At 37.4% G+C, this 17,285-nt stretch overlaps 1 protein-coding gene across 1 annotated transcript in view; it reads right to left on the bottom strand.

The window, feature by feature from the left end:
* The window catches only part of LOC150078015 (sodium- and chloride-dependent GABA transporter 1-like), a 175,419-nt gene that overhangs the window by 118,916 nt on the left and 39,218 nt on the right, over nucleotides 1-17,285 (bottom strand). Inside the window, exon 3 of the mRNA XM_090384431.1 lies at nucleotides 9,054-9,182. Coding sequence (XP_090240557.1) covers nucleotides 9,054-9,182 — 129 coding nt within the window. The remainder of the gene's footprint in view (nucleotides 1-9,053; nucleotides 9,183-17,285) is intronic.

Genomic DNA, 17,285 nt, shown 5'->3' with positions numbered 1-17,285 from the left:
TTGTTGGGATATCAGAGACGTGGTGTCACACAGATATAAGGAATGCAGAACTGGAATTTGGGGAGTACAATGTCTATAGAAAGGATAGGAAGGGAGGAGTTGTTATGCTATTAGTTAAGAAACACATTTTAGTAAATAAATTTGATGAATTTGAGGTATTGCTCAAAACATCAAAGGCAGATATTGTTGGGATATCAGAGACGTGGTGTCACACAGATATAAGGGATGCAGAACTGCAATTTGGGGAGTACAACGTCTACAGAAAGAATAGACAGGATAGGAAGGGGGAAGGGGTTATGCTATTACTTAAGAAACACATAAAAACCAAGGAAGTGAAGCCAGTCGACATCGCTGGATAGTGCAGTGTTGAGTCAGTTTGGTGTGACATAAGCATTGGCAGATCAAAATTGAGAGTAGGAGTGTGCTATAGGCCTAATGATTCTGATGAGTATAATAAGAAACTGTACAGGGAAATAGAGTGGGCCAGTAAATCAGAGAGTCTTATAATGGGAGATTTTAATTTCCCAGATATTGACTGGAATTTGGGGGCTGGTCACTCACACACTAGCAGGGCTTTTGTGGATTTATTGGATGATTGTTTTCTACATCAGCATGTTCGGGAGGCAACTAGAGGGAGTAATACTCTTTATTTGATTATCAGCAGTGATTCTTCATGCATTAAGAATCTGCAGATAAATGAACCACTAGGTGTCAGTGATCACAGTGTGCTGAAGTGGGATTTACTCAAAGAGATAACTACCATTAGGGGTAAAGGGAAGGGTTATTGCTTCCGTAAAGGCGACTACGATGGACTGAGACAGTATTTAAATTCTATACAGTGGGACCAACTGATGATGTTACCAACAGCAAATTCAAAATGGGAAGTATTCAAAGAACTTATCTTGGAAGCTACTAGGCTTTACATACCAACTAAGAAATATTGTTCAAGGTTTAGGCCAAAATGGATGTCAGATGAACTAATGAGGCATATGGCAGAGAAGAAAAATGCATGGGATACTTACAAATTAACACATGACACAGAAGCCTATGATAGATACAAGTTGATATGCAACCAAGTTACAAAGGAGGTTAGGCATGCAAAGGCAGATTACGAGAAATCCTTGGCAAGGGATGCAAAGAAAAACAGCAAAGAGTTCTTTACTTATGTAAACTCTAGAAGGAAGGGGATGAATCAGATTGTTCCACTTGATATTGATGGGTCAACTGTTGATGATCCTGCTCAGGTAGCTAACAAACTAAATGAATATTTTGCATCGACATTCACACATGAGGAGTTATTCAGTGAGGGGAATGCCAGAGGTGTATTCAACTCTAGCAGTAAGCTACAGAATCTTGAAATAACTGGGAGTAAAGTGGAGAAGAAACTGTTGAAGATAAACACAAGAAAGACACCCGGGGTGGATGGGATCTATCCAATTATATTAAAGGAGGCAGCAAAGGAAGTAAGCAAACCCTTAGCTATAATTATGAGAGTTTCCTTGGACTCAGGGGAGGTACCCATAGACTGGAAATGTGCAAATGTGACCCCAATTCACAAAGGAGGATCAAAGGCTGACACAAGTAATTATAGACCTGTGAGCTTAACTTCTGTTCCAGGAAAATTAATGGAGGCACTGGTTAAAGAAGCACTGCAGGATCATTTAGACAAGACTTCAGTTATAGCTCGGACACAGCATGGTTTTGTTAAGGGGAAGTCTTGCCTGACCAATTTGATTGGATACTATGATGCAGTCACAAAAGAACTGGATGCAGGGAATAGCTTTGATATTATATACTTGGATCTTAGAAAGGCTTTTGATACTGTTGTACATGGAAGACTGCTACACAAACTGGAGCAGTGTGACATTGGAGGCAAATTGCTGCTATGGATAAAGGGGTGGTTGAGGGGGAGAAGACAGAGAGTGGTAATCAATGGACACTGCTCATCGTGGACTAATGTTATTAGTGGAGTCCCTCAGGGCTCAATGTTGGGTCTATTATTGTTTTCTGTATTTATAAATGATATTGATGATGGTATATCAAGCTTAATGTCCAAGTTTGCAGAATACAAAGGTTGGTAGGGTTGTCAAGGACACTATGCTACTGCAACAGGATCTGGAAAGGTTGAGCAGATGGGCTGAGAGGTGGCAAATGAAGTTTAACATTGACAAATGTAAAGTACTACACATGGGAAACAGCAACCCCAGAGCAACGTATCAACTCTGTGGTACGACACTGACAGTGGTAGAGAATGAAAGGGACTTGGGGGTGGTTGTGCAGGCAGATATGAAGTTCTCTGAGCAGTGCAGACGGGCTGCAAGAGTAGCTCATGGAGTATTGTCAATGATATACAGGAATTTTTCCAGCAGGGATAAGGAAGTGATTATTCCCTTGTATAAGGCAATGGTCAGGCTACACCTAGAGTACTGTATACAGGTCTGGAGGCCTCATTTCAAGAAGGATGTAGAGCTGCAGGAACGAGTACAGAGAAGGGCAACAAGATTAGTGAATGGAACAAAGGGGTGCTCTTACGAAAAAAGGCTTAAGTTTTGCAAATTACAGTGTCTGGAGACTAGGCACCAGCGAGGTGATCTGATAGAGGTGTATAAAGCCTTGAATGGTTTGCGCATGCTCAATGCTGATGGGATTCTTCCTCTAGCTCAGAAAAATCACCCGAGAGGGCATAAATTCAAATTGAGGAAAGACAGATGTAGGATAGACGTGCGGAAATTTGCCTTTAGCCAGCGGGTGGTTGGTTGGTGGAACAGACTTCCATCCCTTGTAGTGGAGGTTGATAGCCTAAATAAGTTTAAGGCTCAGCTGGACAGGGATTTTGAACGAACAGAGGGGTGAAGTGGAAGTGGGGTTTTTTTTTTTTTTTTTGGCTGATGCTGCATAAGCTTGCTTTCTTACATCAAATGCCTCTACTAATGCTAATGCTAATCCAAGGAAGTGAAGCCAGTCAACATCTCTGGACAGTGCAGTGTCGAGTCAGTTTGGTGTGACATAAGCATTGGGAGATCAAAATTGAGAGTAGGAGTGTGCTATAAGCCTAATGACTCTGTTGAGTATAATAAGAAACTGTACAGGAAAATAGAGTGGGCCAGTAAATCAGAAAGTCTTATAATGGGGGATTTTAATTTCCAGATATTGACTGGAATTTGTGGGTTGGTCACTCACACACTAACAAGGCTTTTGTGGATTTATTGGATGATTGTTTTCTACATCAGCATGTTCGGGAGGCAACTAGAGGGAGTAATACTCTTGATTTGATTATCAGTAGTGATTCTTCATGCATTAAGAATCTGCAGATAGAGGAACCACTAGGTGGCAGTGATCACAGTGTGCTGAAGTAGGATTTACTCGAAGACGTAACTACCATCAGGGGTAAAGGGAAGGGTTATTGCTTTCGTAAAGGTGACTACGATGGTCTGAGACAGTATTTAAATTCTATACAGTGGGTCCAACTGATGATGTTACCAACAGCAAATTCAAAATGGGAAATATTCAAAGAATTTATCTTGGAAGCTACTAGGCTTTACATACCAACTAAGAAATATTGTTCAAGGTTTAGGCCTAAATGGATGTCAGAGGAACTAATGAGACATATGGGAGAGAAGAAAACTTCATGGGATTCATATAAATTACTTATTATTCAAATCTCTCATAAATTACTTATTATTCCAATCTCTTATTATTCAAACCATAGCAATTGCAGATCGATCAAAGGTGAGCACTGGAAATTTAAGCTTTTGCTATTTTTGAATTTAGTCCAATAAAACAGTATCTTAAGACATACTATAAATTCTAAATGTCAATTTACTTCTTTATTAATATTTGTTGTCGATCTTCTGCTTTGCTCAATAGCTGAGCGATGATTACAGAGGAATGATTTGACGTAACGATCCAGATCAAATGGAAGCAATGGTTTTTCATTTAGATGTATGGTCATCATAATCTGCAATGTGTTTAATTGTCACAATATTATTCATTATGCTGAAAGCTCACTCAGCTTCAGCACTGCTAATTGCAATGGTTTCAAAGATATTGTCTGGCTTTCTTAATTGAAAGGGTAATTTCACTTGATTTTAAAGATAAACTGTCTTCGACAAAATCACTAAAATCATTAATTTTTATTTCATATTTTATCAGAAAACAAATTTCTTATTTGGTTTTCACCCTCTTGCCACTGAGATGAAAGTTCTTTCACATTCCACGGTTCTTTCACGATTTCGGGTAGCATATGTTCAAAATTTCTTTCAATGGTATTGTTATTTTCTTTATTTAATTTAAAATTGCCCTGTTGCATTAATAACTTATTGTTTAAGGATAACACAATACATTTAATAACTTGTCACGGGGTAATTTTTTTACTTTCAATTTTGATTCCTTCAACTTCTTTCCACTTCAACATGTTCTCAATTTTAGCTTCAGAATTTTTCAAATTAGCAATAGCACTGATAGTTCTAATAATTAATTTATATGCTTTTACCATTGTGATTCTGTAAAGCTTCTGAAAGGTAAGAGAGCTCCTGCAGGATGTCGATCATTAGTGCTAAATTGTTAAGAAATTCCAAATTTAAAGGTCGATTTAATAATCCAGAATATTTAACTTCTGATTCAAAATGTTTGCACAAAGCGGGAATTCCTCCAACCCACAATTGCTATCCGCAAGCTAAAAGCTGCTCATCGTGGCCTGAACACATGACTGATCTTTATAGTTTCCACATCAAGTTCTTTAGCAATCATCCTTAATCTGCGCTAGTTTTTTGGGATTGGTGATATAGTTTTTTTTTTTTAATTATTGCCTATATGCCATTATATTTTAGAACATTTTCTACACAGTGAAGGGCTCGACAAAGTTTCAAAATCTGCCAACATTTCATCTTCGTAAAGTTTATATATCTTAGTTGCCTTAATCCCCCCCCCCCGCATTGCTACTATCACTAGTTCTTTGAATACAGTGCAAAATGTTAGAATCACACGCATATTCAGTTACTGTGACCATGTAAACATAGATAGGAGAAATTAACTGGAAGGTGTGGATCACTCACTTCTCCGAAAAAATATGCCGATTTGTCCGAGTAAAGGAGAACCACAACATAAATTAACCAGGGGCTATTATCCGTGTCGGAATCTTCTTAATCCTCTGACTGACTATCACAACTTCTCAATATGTGACTGTATAGGTTTTACGGACGCCACTAACATTGTGAAACGGTAATCCCTTTCACCCTTAATGCTCACTTTCTAATTATCTAAATTGCCTAAAGGCCAGAGGTGAGAACTATGCATACAAAGTTGTCCCTCCTAATCCGTTTGTTAAATGGAAATTTTCTTTGTTCAACAGAAACTATTTTAAATGTAATTACCAAGAGGGAATAAAAAAAATTCGCTATAAAGAAGTTCATTAAACAGAGGTCCCCCTAATTAAATCAAAAATGAATTAATTTTAAAATGCCCCCCTCGCCCCACTGTAATTTCGGCTCTGGATATTCAATAATTGCATTCAGGATTTCATTTGTAAAATAAATGATCGTTTCAACAATAGGCTCGCAAATTTAAAAAAATAATAAATAACAATGGGCTCGCGTGAGCTCATTATCGCTCACCACTGGTTGGCAAGGTTGTTAAGGACACTAATGACAGTACGCTGCTGCAACAGGATCTAGAAAAGTTGAGCAGATGGACTGAGAGGTGGCAAATGAAGTTTAACATTTACAAATGTAAAGTACTACATATGGGTGACGTATCAACTCTGTGGTACTACACTACAGTGATAGAGAAGGAAAAGGACCTGGGGGTAATTGTGAAGGCAGATATGAAGTTTTCTGAGCAGTGTAGACAGTCTGCAAGAGTAGCTCATGGTATCTTGTCAATGATATACAGGAATTTGTTTAGCAGGGATAAGGAGGTGATTATTCCCTTGTATAAGGCGATGGTCAGGCCACACCTTGAATACTGTATACAGGTCTAGAGGTCTCATTTTAAGAAGGATGTAGAGCTGTTGGAATGGGTACAGAGAAGGGCAACAAGATTAGTGAATGGAACAAAGGGTTGCTCTTATGAAGAAAGGCTTAAGTTTTGCAGATTACAGTGTTTGGAGACTAGGCACCTGCGTACGTGGTGATCTGATTGAGGTGTATAAAGCTTTGAATGATTTGAGCATGCTCAATGCTGATGGGATTCTTCCTCTTGCTCAGAATAATCACTTGAGAGGGCTTAAATACAAATTGAGGAAACACAGATGAAGGATGGATATGCAGAAGTTTGCCTTTAGCCAGCAGGTAGTTGATTAGTGGAACAGACTTCCATCTTTTGTTGTGAAAGTTGATAGCCCAAATAAATTTAAGGCTGAGCCTAACAGGTATTTGGAACGAACGGAGGGGTGAAATCGGAGCTTTTTTTTTTTTTTTTTTTTTTTTTTTTTTGGCTGATGCTTCATAAGCTTGCTTTCTTGTATCATATATCTCTACTAATGCTAATGAGCAGGATGATCTTTTTTGCAGTTTGGACATGCTGGTTGAGGAGCATTACAGATTTTGCAGTCGTGTTCTACTGAACCACACTTTGCGCAAGTAGGGGTTCCCCGGCAAACTGTCTGGGAATGTCCGTTCGTATGCCTCTACTAATGCTACTGCTTACAACTGCTGGTACATAATGTAGTCTAAAATTGCTCAGAAGAAGCCAACAAGTAAGATTCAGCTGCAGGAGACCATTGTAAGGGTGTGGTACCACGAAACTGGGCAACCGTATATCCAGAAGTTGATTAACTCTATGCCAAATTGTTGCAAGGCTGTAATTGCAGCTCGAGGAGGTACAACAAAATATTGAGGACTTATTTTCTGATTTACAGTGCATAATACTATTACATTAACTTGTCATTTCAGTTTGTACATGTAAATGCAATAAAATGTGCGCTTGGTTGTCATGATTGCCATTTGCAAGATTTCTCATATTTCCATTAATTACACATTTTACCGTTTGGAAAGATATTTATGGCAAATAGGTATATCACGTGGAGTTTTTTTATTAAATTTCATTCACCAAGATATATATCCCATCTAACAAATGCATTTCGAATATTTCTGCAATCCGTAATGCAGCGCAAAACACATTATTTTCAAAATTCACACAAGTGATGCAGTTTTTTTGTCCACCACTGTAATATTAAAGAAATGATTAAAAATATAAAAATAAGAAAATTGTAAAAAGTATAAAAATATAAAAAGTATGAAAGATGTGCGAATGGAACAAATTGCATGTTTCTTTCAGCTCCCATCACCAGACAAGACTGATGGCCATGGTGGTCCTGGTCCCTTCTGGACCATCCCTTGACCATGGATCTCATGGTCAAAGTAGAAACAAACACCAGGAATATATTCATCCAAAATGAGCATCTCATCATGGTATGCCTTGATGGTACGCCTTTGACCCCACATAGCATTATGGTATCCTGAGAGATCTGCATTCTCTTGACCTGAGAGGCCATTTACCATATTTCATACAGAACTTCTTTCAGCGCTGATCCTTTCAAGCATGATACCAACAGGTCCTCTTCCAAGCATATATATACAAGAAGGGGTCTTGCAAGGCTTGGTTCATAGTGCCACCTTATTCACAATAAGAATAAATCACATGACTGAAAATATTCCCAGCACTGTAAGTTCATACATCTATGCTGATGATCTCACCATTTTTGCAGTTCACAAAACATCACCTTCACTGAGTGGCAGCTCCAAATTTCAATTAATAACCTTAATTGAAATTTGGAGCTGCTGGGAATATTAATGGATGGCACAGAATGGGTATCAACTCTCTTGTTCAAAATCTAAAGTAGTTCACTTTTCTAGAAAATGCAAAATGTATCCATATCCAGAGATACACTTAAAAAATCATCCTATCTCAGTTGTGAACAGCATTCATCTCCTTGGTCTGATATATGATAGAATATTGAACTTCAGCATCAGCAGAGTCATAGGTGCAAGAAAGCGAGCTTACACAGCATAAGCAAAAAAAAAAAACCCTCCCCATTTCACCCATCCATTCACTCCAAATGTTTGTCTAGTTCTACCTAGAATTTATTTACGCTGCCAACTTCTACAACAAAAGATGGAAGTTTGTTCCAGCAATCAACCACACGCTGTCTAAAGGAAAATTTCCGCACATCTATTCTACAACTGTCTTTCTTCAATTTGAATTTATGTCCCCTCAAGTGATTGATCTGGGCAAGAGGAAGAATCCCATTAGGACTGAGCTTGCTCAAACTATTCAAGGCCTTATACACCTCAATCAGATCACCTCGCAGGTGCTTAGTCCCCAGACATTGTAATTTGCAAATCTTAAACCTTTCTTCGTAAGAGCAACCCTTCGTTCCATTCACTAATCTTGTTGCTCTGAGTTTTTAGGTGCATCAGTGACTCAGACCATATTGTGGCATAGTATATTATGTCTGTGCAAGTGCATGTGGGCTGAAAATCTCAAAATAACTAAGAGGCAACCCTGCTCTCTCTATGTGATCGGCTAGCTTTGACCAATCTCATCGGAAAAGTCTAAGACCTTCAGACTATATTGTCCAAGGAGGACCATTAAGTGCCGGACATGCTTTGACAGTTTCCTGTTGAAGTATATACCTCAGCAGTGCCACATCACTGATGAAGTCACAGTGGATCATTTCTTGGTCTTCAAATTCACCGGAAATGGTGGCACCAGACCTCTTTGGATGGGGTTCACAAAGGATGTTGAACGACCCATGAATACTCGAGGGAAAGACTGTTGCAGCTTTCAGCAAATCACTCCAGAGAATTTGGCCTCATCTCACGAAGTATGCCATGTTCTTCGAGGTGGATGAACAATAAAGATGAGTGAACCAAATCATACTTTCTCATCTTCACATACCAAATAAAGACTTCTAAAGAGTAGCAGTTGCTATTACAAAACATTTCCATACCCAAATAAATCATCTGTACTATATACATATCAAATTGATGTTGGGCACAGTAATAGATTTTTTTAATAAATATATTTAGATAATATAAGATAACAACACTTACTCTAGTAATTAATGGTAGTCCTGCAATAAACAAAATGCAACAAATACTTGAGGCTACCAAAGGTTTCTTTTTTCGCCAAACTGGATGTTGGTCGAGCAGAAAGGTTATAATGACCTCCACCTGTGCAAACTAGAAATGAAAATGATTAAAAAATAAGACAAATAAAAAATTGTCCATTTTATTTGTATATTTTTTACTTTATAAAATATGTTGACATCACTTATCATAATGTCAGATAAATCAGTTAATAAACTAGAAAGCCTGACTATACAACAAAGGCATTGTTCAAAAACCTGCTTCTCTTGTCACTGAAATTAATGTGGAAATCAGTAGAGCTTTCAAAATTCTCATATACTTAAAATTATTTAGAAAAACTACAAAACATCTGAAAATGAAAAAATACTACAATAAAACTAACAAAAACTGATAAAATTCCTAAAACTCAATATAAAGCGATTCAAGGAAATTAAGAGCATTATCAACTCCTGGATTAAAACAGAGTTTTCTATCAAATTCTCTCTCTCTTGCACACTTTGTCCAGTGGATGCGGGATTCTTTGTGGTATTCACCACCATTTATGATTATAGTTGACAATAATGAAAATAGTGCCTTTCTCTCTTCAGTCATTTTAAGTGGGTTCTGTACTTAAAAGAATCTTTTTGGAGCAACAATAGATTTCACAAACCACGTTTCACCTGGATCTATGGACCAAACTGAATGTCATCAGCAGCAGCAAGCTGATCCTATTCCATCTACAGCCAAGAAACAAACGAAAGTTGTGAACTGAATCATCTCTCCACTCTTTCCAATTTTCCACTCTTTAACAGATCACCATTAGCATTGGCATTAGTAGAGGCATTTGATGCAAGAAAGCAAGCTTATGCAGCATCAGACAAAAAAAAAAAAAAAAACCCAAATAAATAAATAAATAAATAAATAAATAAAAAATAACCATTTCCACTTCACCCCTCTGTTCATTCGAAATACCTGTCCAGCTGAGCCTTAAACTTATTTAGGCTATCAACTTCCACGACAAGGGATGGAAGTCTATTCCAGTAACCAAACACCCGCTGGCTAAAGGCAAATTTCCTCATGTCTATCCTACATCTGTCTTTCCTCAATTTGAATTTATGCCCTCTCAGGTGATTATTCTGAGCAAGAGGAAGAATCCCATCAGCATTGAGCATGCTCAAACCATTCAAGGCTTTATACACCTCTATTAGATCACCTCACCGGTGCCTAGTCTTCAGACACTGTAATTTGCAAAACGTAAGCCTTTCTTCATAAGAGCACCCCTTTGTTCCATTCACTCATCTTGTTGCCCTTCTCTGTACTCGTTCCAGCATCTCTACATCCTTCTTGAAATGAGACCTCCAGACCTGTATACAGTACTCTAGGTGCTGTCTGACCATTGCCTTATACAAGGGAATAATCACCTCATCATCCCTGCTAGAAAAATTCCTGTATATCATTGACAATACGCCATAAGCTACTCTTGCAGCCCGTCTGCACTGATAAGAAAACTTCATATCTGCCTGCACAACCACCCCCAGGTCCCTTTCATTCTCTACCACTGTCAGTGTAGTACCACAGAGTTGATACGTTGCTCTGGGGTTGCTGTTTCCCATATGTAGTACTTTACATTTATCAATGTTAAACTTCATTTGCCACCTCTCAGCCCATCTGCTCAACCTTTCCAGATCCTGTTGCAGTAGCATAGTGTCAGTAGTGTCCTTGACAACCCTGCCAATCTTCATATCTGAAAACTTGGACATTAAGCTTGATATACCATCATCAATATCATTTATAAATACAGAAAACAATAATGGACCCAATACTGAACCCTGAGGGACTCCACTAATAACATTAGTCCACGATGAGCAGTGTCCATTGATTACCACTCTCTGTCTTCTCCCCCTCAACTACCCCTTTATCCATAGCAGCAATTTGCCTCCAATGCCACACTGCTCCAATTTGTGCAGCAGTCTTCCATGTGCAACAGTATCAAAAGCTTTTCTAAGATCTAAGTATATAATATCAAAGTTTTTCCCTGCATCCAGTTCTTTTATGACTGCATCATAGTATCAAATCAAATTGGTCAGGCAAGAATTCCCCTTAACAAAACCATGCTGTGTCTGAGCTATGACTGAAGTCTTGTCTAGATGATCCTGCAGTGCTTCTTTAACCAGTGCCTCCATTAATTTTCCAGGAACAGAAGTTAAACTAACAGGTCTATAATTACTTGTGTCGCCCTTTGATCCTCCTTTGTGAATTGGGGTCACATTTGCACATTTCCAGTCTATGGGTACCTCCCCTGAGTCCAAGGAAGCTCTCATAATTATGGCTAAGGGTTTGCTTACTTCCTTTGCTGCTTCCTTTAATATAACTGGATAGATCCCATCCACCCCGGGTGCCTTTCTTGTGTTTATCTTCAACAGTTTCTCCTCCACTTTACTCCCAGTTATTTCAAGATTCTGTAGCTTACTGCTAGAGTTGAATACACCTCTGGAATTCCCCTCGCTGAATAACTCCTCATGTGTGAATGTCGATGCAAAATATTCATTTAGTTTGTTAGCTACCTGAGCAGGATCATCAACACTTGACCCATCAATATCAAGTGGACCAATCTGATTCATCCCCTTCCTTCTAGAGTTTACATAAGTAAAGAACTCTTTGCTGTTTTTCTTTGCATCCCTTGCCAAAGATTTCTTGTAATCTGCCTTCGCCTGCCTAACCTCCTTTGTAACTTGGTTGCATATCAACTTGTATCTATCATAGACTTCTGTGTCATGTGTTAATTTGTATGTATCCCATGCATTTTTCTTCTCTGCCATATGCCTCATTAGTTCATCTGACATCCATTTAGGCCTAAACCTTGAACAATATTTCTTAGTTGGTATGTAAAGCCCAGTAGCTTCCAAGATAAGTTCTTTGAATGCTTCCCATTTTGAATTTGCTGTTGGTAACATCATCAGTTGGTCCCACTATACAGAATTTAAATACTGTCTCAGTCCATCGTAGTCGCCTTTACGAAAGCAATAACCCTTCCCTTTACCCCTAATGGTAGTTACCTCTTTGAGTAAATCCCACTTCAGCACACTGTGATCACTGCCACCTAGTGGTTCATTTATCTGCAGATTCTTAATGCATGAAGAATCACTACTGACAATCAAATCAAGAGTATTACTCCCTCTAGTTGCCTCCCGAACATGCTGATGTAGAAAACAATCATCCAATAAATCCACAAAAGCCTTGCTAGTGTGTGAGTAACCAGCCCCCAAATTCCAGTCAATATCTGGGAAATTAAAATCCCCCATTATAAGACTCTCTGATTTCCTGGCCCACTCTATTTCTCCATACAGTTTCTTATTATACTCATCCGAGTCATTAGGCACTAATGACTCGGATGACCAGAGTCACTACTCTCAATTTTGATCTCCCAGTGCTTATGTCACACCAAACTGACTCGACACTGCACTGTCCAGCAATGTTGACTGGCTTCACTTCCTTGGATTTTATGTATTTCTTAACTAATAGCATAACCCCTCCTCCCTTCCTATCCTGTCTATCCTTTCTGTAGACATTGTACTCCCCAAATTCCAGTTCTGCATTCCTTATATCTGTGTGACACCACGTCTCTGAAATCCCCACAATATCTGCCTTTGATGTTTTGAGTATATGCACCTGTTTCTATTCTTAGCTACCCTAACACAACCCATGTGTTTACTTGTACCGCAATGGCTCCCAGCAGTCTCTGAAATACCATGCATCTTGTTTTTCAGGCTTCTGCTCATTCTAATAGAAGCAGTGCAAGAATCTCTTTCACCTCTGCCAGTGGCTACTGTCAATCTATTGGTCTTTGTCTCCCCCCAAGCTAGCAGTTTTCCGACCCACCTAACACTGCCTCGATAGCATCAGCAAATATTCTTGCACCCTTTCTATTTAAGTGTATCCCATCCCTGTAGAAGCAATTCTTCAGTTTCAGTTGCATTTCAGTATCATTTGTCTTTCTGTATTACTGCTCATGGCTGCTGATTTAAGTCCTTTGTTTTCCCTTAATGCTTGTTCTACTTTTCTTGTGTTAAATATTCTTATGTCCTCTCTGAGTCTCTTTCTAATGGCTTTGCATAACTCAGTATACTCATTTTTTTCCTTGTCAGTGTTTATCTTGCTCTTCATTTGTCATCTTCGGTTCATCATGACAAGTGTTTCTTGACTAATTTTTTCTTCTTTGGATTTCTTTTTACCTATAGGTTTCTTGGGCTTTATCACTTTCAGAAAGTTGTAATATTTCTCGTCGATATCTTAGTCCTGAGCTGTCTGCAGAAGCTCAAACTTGTTCTTAAGTTCCAGTACATGCTGTGTTTTCTCCTCTTCTGTTATCTCAAAGACCTTCGTATTATTTACTCAAGTCAGTTTTTTCCTTTCTTTTCTTATATCTATATCAAGTGTGCATCTTGCCATTCTGTGATCGCTTCCAACATTTACGTTGTTCAGGACGGTAACATCATTCACGATATATCTTCTGTTAGTGAGGATGAAGTCGATTTCAATTGGGTTCTTCCATGTCCACTTTCTGTTCACCCTTTTCTTGAAAAAAAGTGTTCATTATTGACAATCCTTGAGATTCTGCAAATTTCACCTCTCATTTCTTTCACCAATTCCAAAATTTCCTATAGTTCCCCTTTCTGTACTGTTTTGTCTCTTTCCAACCTTAGCATTGAAGTCCCCCATAATGATAGTGTAGTGGGTTTTCTGCTCATCTAGAAGACTCTCAATTTTGGTGTACATTTCTTCAACCTCTTCATCATCATGGCTCGACATTGGTGCATAAATCATTATAACCTTTAGCTTGTACCTCTTAGAAATAATGAGTTTTAGTCTTGACACCCTTGGTGCTGTACTTTTGAAATCCAAAATGTTGTTTTTTATATCTTTATGGACCAAAAAGCCAACTCCACCTTCACTCCTCTCACTGTTTCCATTGGTGTACAGCAGATTTCCACTTGATAAGCTTATAAGTGATTCATTTCTTCTTCTTGTTTCAGCCAAACCGATGATATTCCAATTCACATTTTTTAATTCCTTTTCCAGGTCTAATATCCTGTCTTCACCGATGAACAATCTTACGTTGTAACAGGCCAAGTTCAGTTTCTATGCATGGCAGCCTGGTTGTACCCAGAGAATCTTAGCATCCTCTGCTTCCACTCTGATCCTCTCGCTACCGTAAGAGAGGGAGTAAAAGCTGCTGGGGACTGAGGACCATTTGTTTCATTGTGTTGTCGTGCTGGAGGGTTTGGTCTTTTCCTCTTCATGCTGACCAGGTGTCTTGAAACTTAACTCTATGAAGAGTTAATAGCCAATAAAACAAGAGAAATATTAATATCAGAATTTAAGAAGGCTGCTTATTTTGCAATAATATTTGACTCAACACCAGCCGTTGCCGATATTGACCAACTAGCTATTATAATTAGGTATGTTACAGCAAATTCTGACATTAGAGAAACATTTATTGGGTTCATCAGTATTGCACAACATAATTCATTATATTTAGAAGAGGGAGTATTAAAAAAAAATTAGAATTATCTTTGGATATAAAACTGTGCAGAGGGCAAAGCTATGATAAAACTGCCATTATGAAAGGCATCTATACAAGTTTACAAGCTAGGCTGAAAAGGCTAGCATGGTATGTAATGTGCAGAGGAACTATGTTATTTCATAACATAGTTCCTCTGCACATTACATACCATGCTCTAGTCATTCCTTAAATTTAATTAGCAACTATGCCGTGGAATCTTGTCCGGAAGCAGTACAATATTTTTGTTTTGTTCAAAATGTATATAATTACTTTTCATCTTCAACAAGAAGATGAGACATACTCCTTAAACATTTAGAAAAAAAAAAAAAATCTTTAATAGTTAAAAGACTAAGTGAAACGAGGTGGTCTGCAAGAACTGACGCTATATTGGCATTGAAACGTGGATATAATCAAATTAAGGAGGCATTACTTGAACTATCCATTTCTCCTTATGAAAAATCTATTTCTAAATTAGAGAGCTCATCACTGGCTGAAAATTTTGACAATTTAGAAACAGCTATTTTAACAATTGTTTGGGACAAAATTTTACAACAAATAAATGCGACTAGTAAATCTCTACAAGATCCCGATATGGATTTTCTATTAGCTAATAATGTGTTACAGTCTTTAGTTGGTTTTATTTTAGATATAAGAAATAGTTTTGCTGCTTTAAATGAAGAAGCGAATTTATTAACAGATGAGACACAATTTAAAGATGGGAAGAAAAGAATGAAAAAAACGGAAAAAAATGTCTGATGAAGTTTCACAATCTGATGATGACATTATATTACAGGAAAAGAAAATTTCATTGTTAATACTTTTAATGTCACTTGCGATAAGCTAATTTTGGAAATTAATAAAAGGACGAAAAGCTATTTAGACATATTATATATGTTTGACATATTTTTAAAAAAAGTTATAGATCAAGACAAGTACTTGACTAGTATTAACAAAATTTTACAAACTTATAGGACTGATATTGACTCGAAAAAATTTATTGACAAAGTTAAGCAATTTTTACTAATGATGAAAGAAGAAAATTTTCCAATTAAAAATATGTACCAATTTATAAATGATGGGTTAAGGTCTACCTTCACGAAAGTAGAAACTATTTTTAAAATATTTTTGACTATGCCTATTTCAAATACAAGTTCTGAATGCTCATTTTTGGTGTTGAAATGAATTAAAAATTATTTAACTTGCACCAAAATAAAACAAGTGATCTATTGTTATTATTCATTGAATCAGATGCAATGGACTCAATTACTTATGATGATATTATAGATATATTTGCTAAGACCAAAGCCAGAAAAAAAAAAACTGTTATTTTTTTTTAAATTTAATACATATATACTTATGTATGTATAATATTTTATTCTTAATACATATATACCAATGCTGTGTTCTTTTTATTTTATTAAAATGAGTTTTTATAGAAATGTCGACTTTTATTTTCAATAAATTAAAAAATATTTATGAATTTGATTAACTGAAATAAATGTTTGAAGCAATTTTTTTTTACTTTGTACTGACTTGACCTGACCTTTTGAGACCTCATAATTGTGTTGCACCTAGGGCCTCCAAAAAATGTAAATGTGGCCCTGATTGCATTGCAAACAGCTTCCTGACATTCACCTTTTGCAACCTACAGTGTAACTATACACATACACCATAACTAACAATTGGAAAGAAGATGTAGTCGTAGAACAAATTGTGTTCTTCCTTTTATTCTCTAGGCCTTCCTTGTTATCTGGTACAATCATTCCAATAAATTTCCAGATCTTATCTGCTATGCAAGTAATATGGGAAAAGAAGCATAGCTGCCTATCAGTTAGAATCCATAAGTATTTTATAGTTTTCACAGAGTGGAGATGAGCTCCACCTAAAGAAACCACTGGGTTCTTAGTCACTGACAGGTGCCCTTTCAATAACAGTTTTACTTTTTGTTGTGGACAATATCAGCCTATGCAGTTTGCACCATTGATGTAGTTCCTACAGAATCAAGTTTGAATGCTCTTCCAATTGTTCTCATGAATTACCCTCCACTAACAGAACCAGGTCATCAGCCTGGTTCTGTTAGTGGAACAGAATGGTGTCCTTGATGGTGTTACCATACCATTGAGACATGATTACAGTTTTGATTCAGCCATTCATTGAGCACCAGATTCCACAGAAATGGCCCAAAGACAGATCCCTGAGGGTAACCTCTTATTACATGCCTTGTAATCACTGAACAGGAAGACCTGACAGTTACAGTTGTATTTTTGAAACAGTCCTTTATGGCAGCATATAATTGCTTTGTACATTTTGCTTGTCACATAACAAATACCATACTGTTCCAATCGGTTGTGTCAAATCAATCAATGACACGATTTCACCGGTGAAATCAATGAAAATGCCCAAATTATATTTAGCTGTGCACTACTGCACATAATTGACCAGCCACTGTTACGCATCATCCATTTCTCTGCCTGCAGTGAAACCGTACTGATCACCAGATAAAACATAGTTAACTCACATATGATTCATTAATCACAGTGCAAGGAGTCTTTCATATGTTTTTTCCCAATTCACTCAATAGAGCAATTGGGCAACAAGATTCCACCCTGTCCTTCAGTTTCACCAGAGATTTTAAAAGAAGTTTTAACAATGCC

The sequence above is a fragment of the Mastigoproctus giganteus genome, chromosome 11 (assembly GCF_048544385.1).
Source record: "Mastigoproctus giganteus isolate SK-2022 chromosome 11, ASM4854438v1, whole genome shotgun sequence".
NCBI classification, from domain to species: Eukaryota; Metazoa; Arthropoda; class Arachnida; order Uropygi; family Thelyphonidae; genus Mastigoproctus; species Mastigoproctus giganteus.
This window is presented reverse-complemented; position numbering and strand designations above follow the sequence as displayed.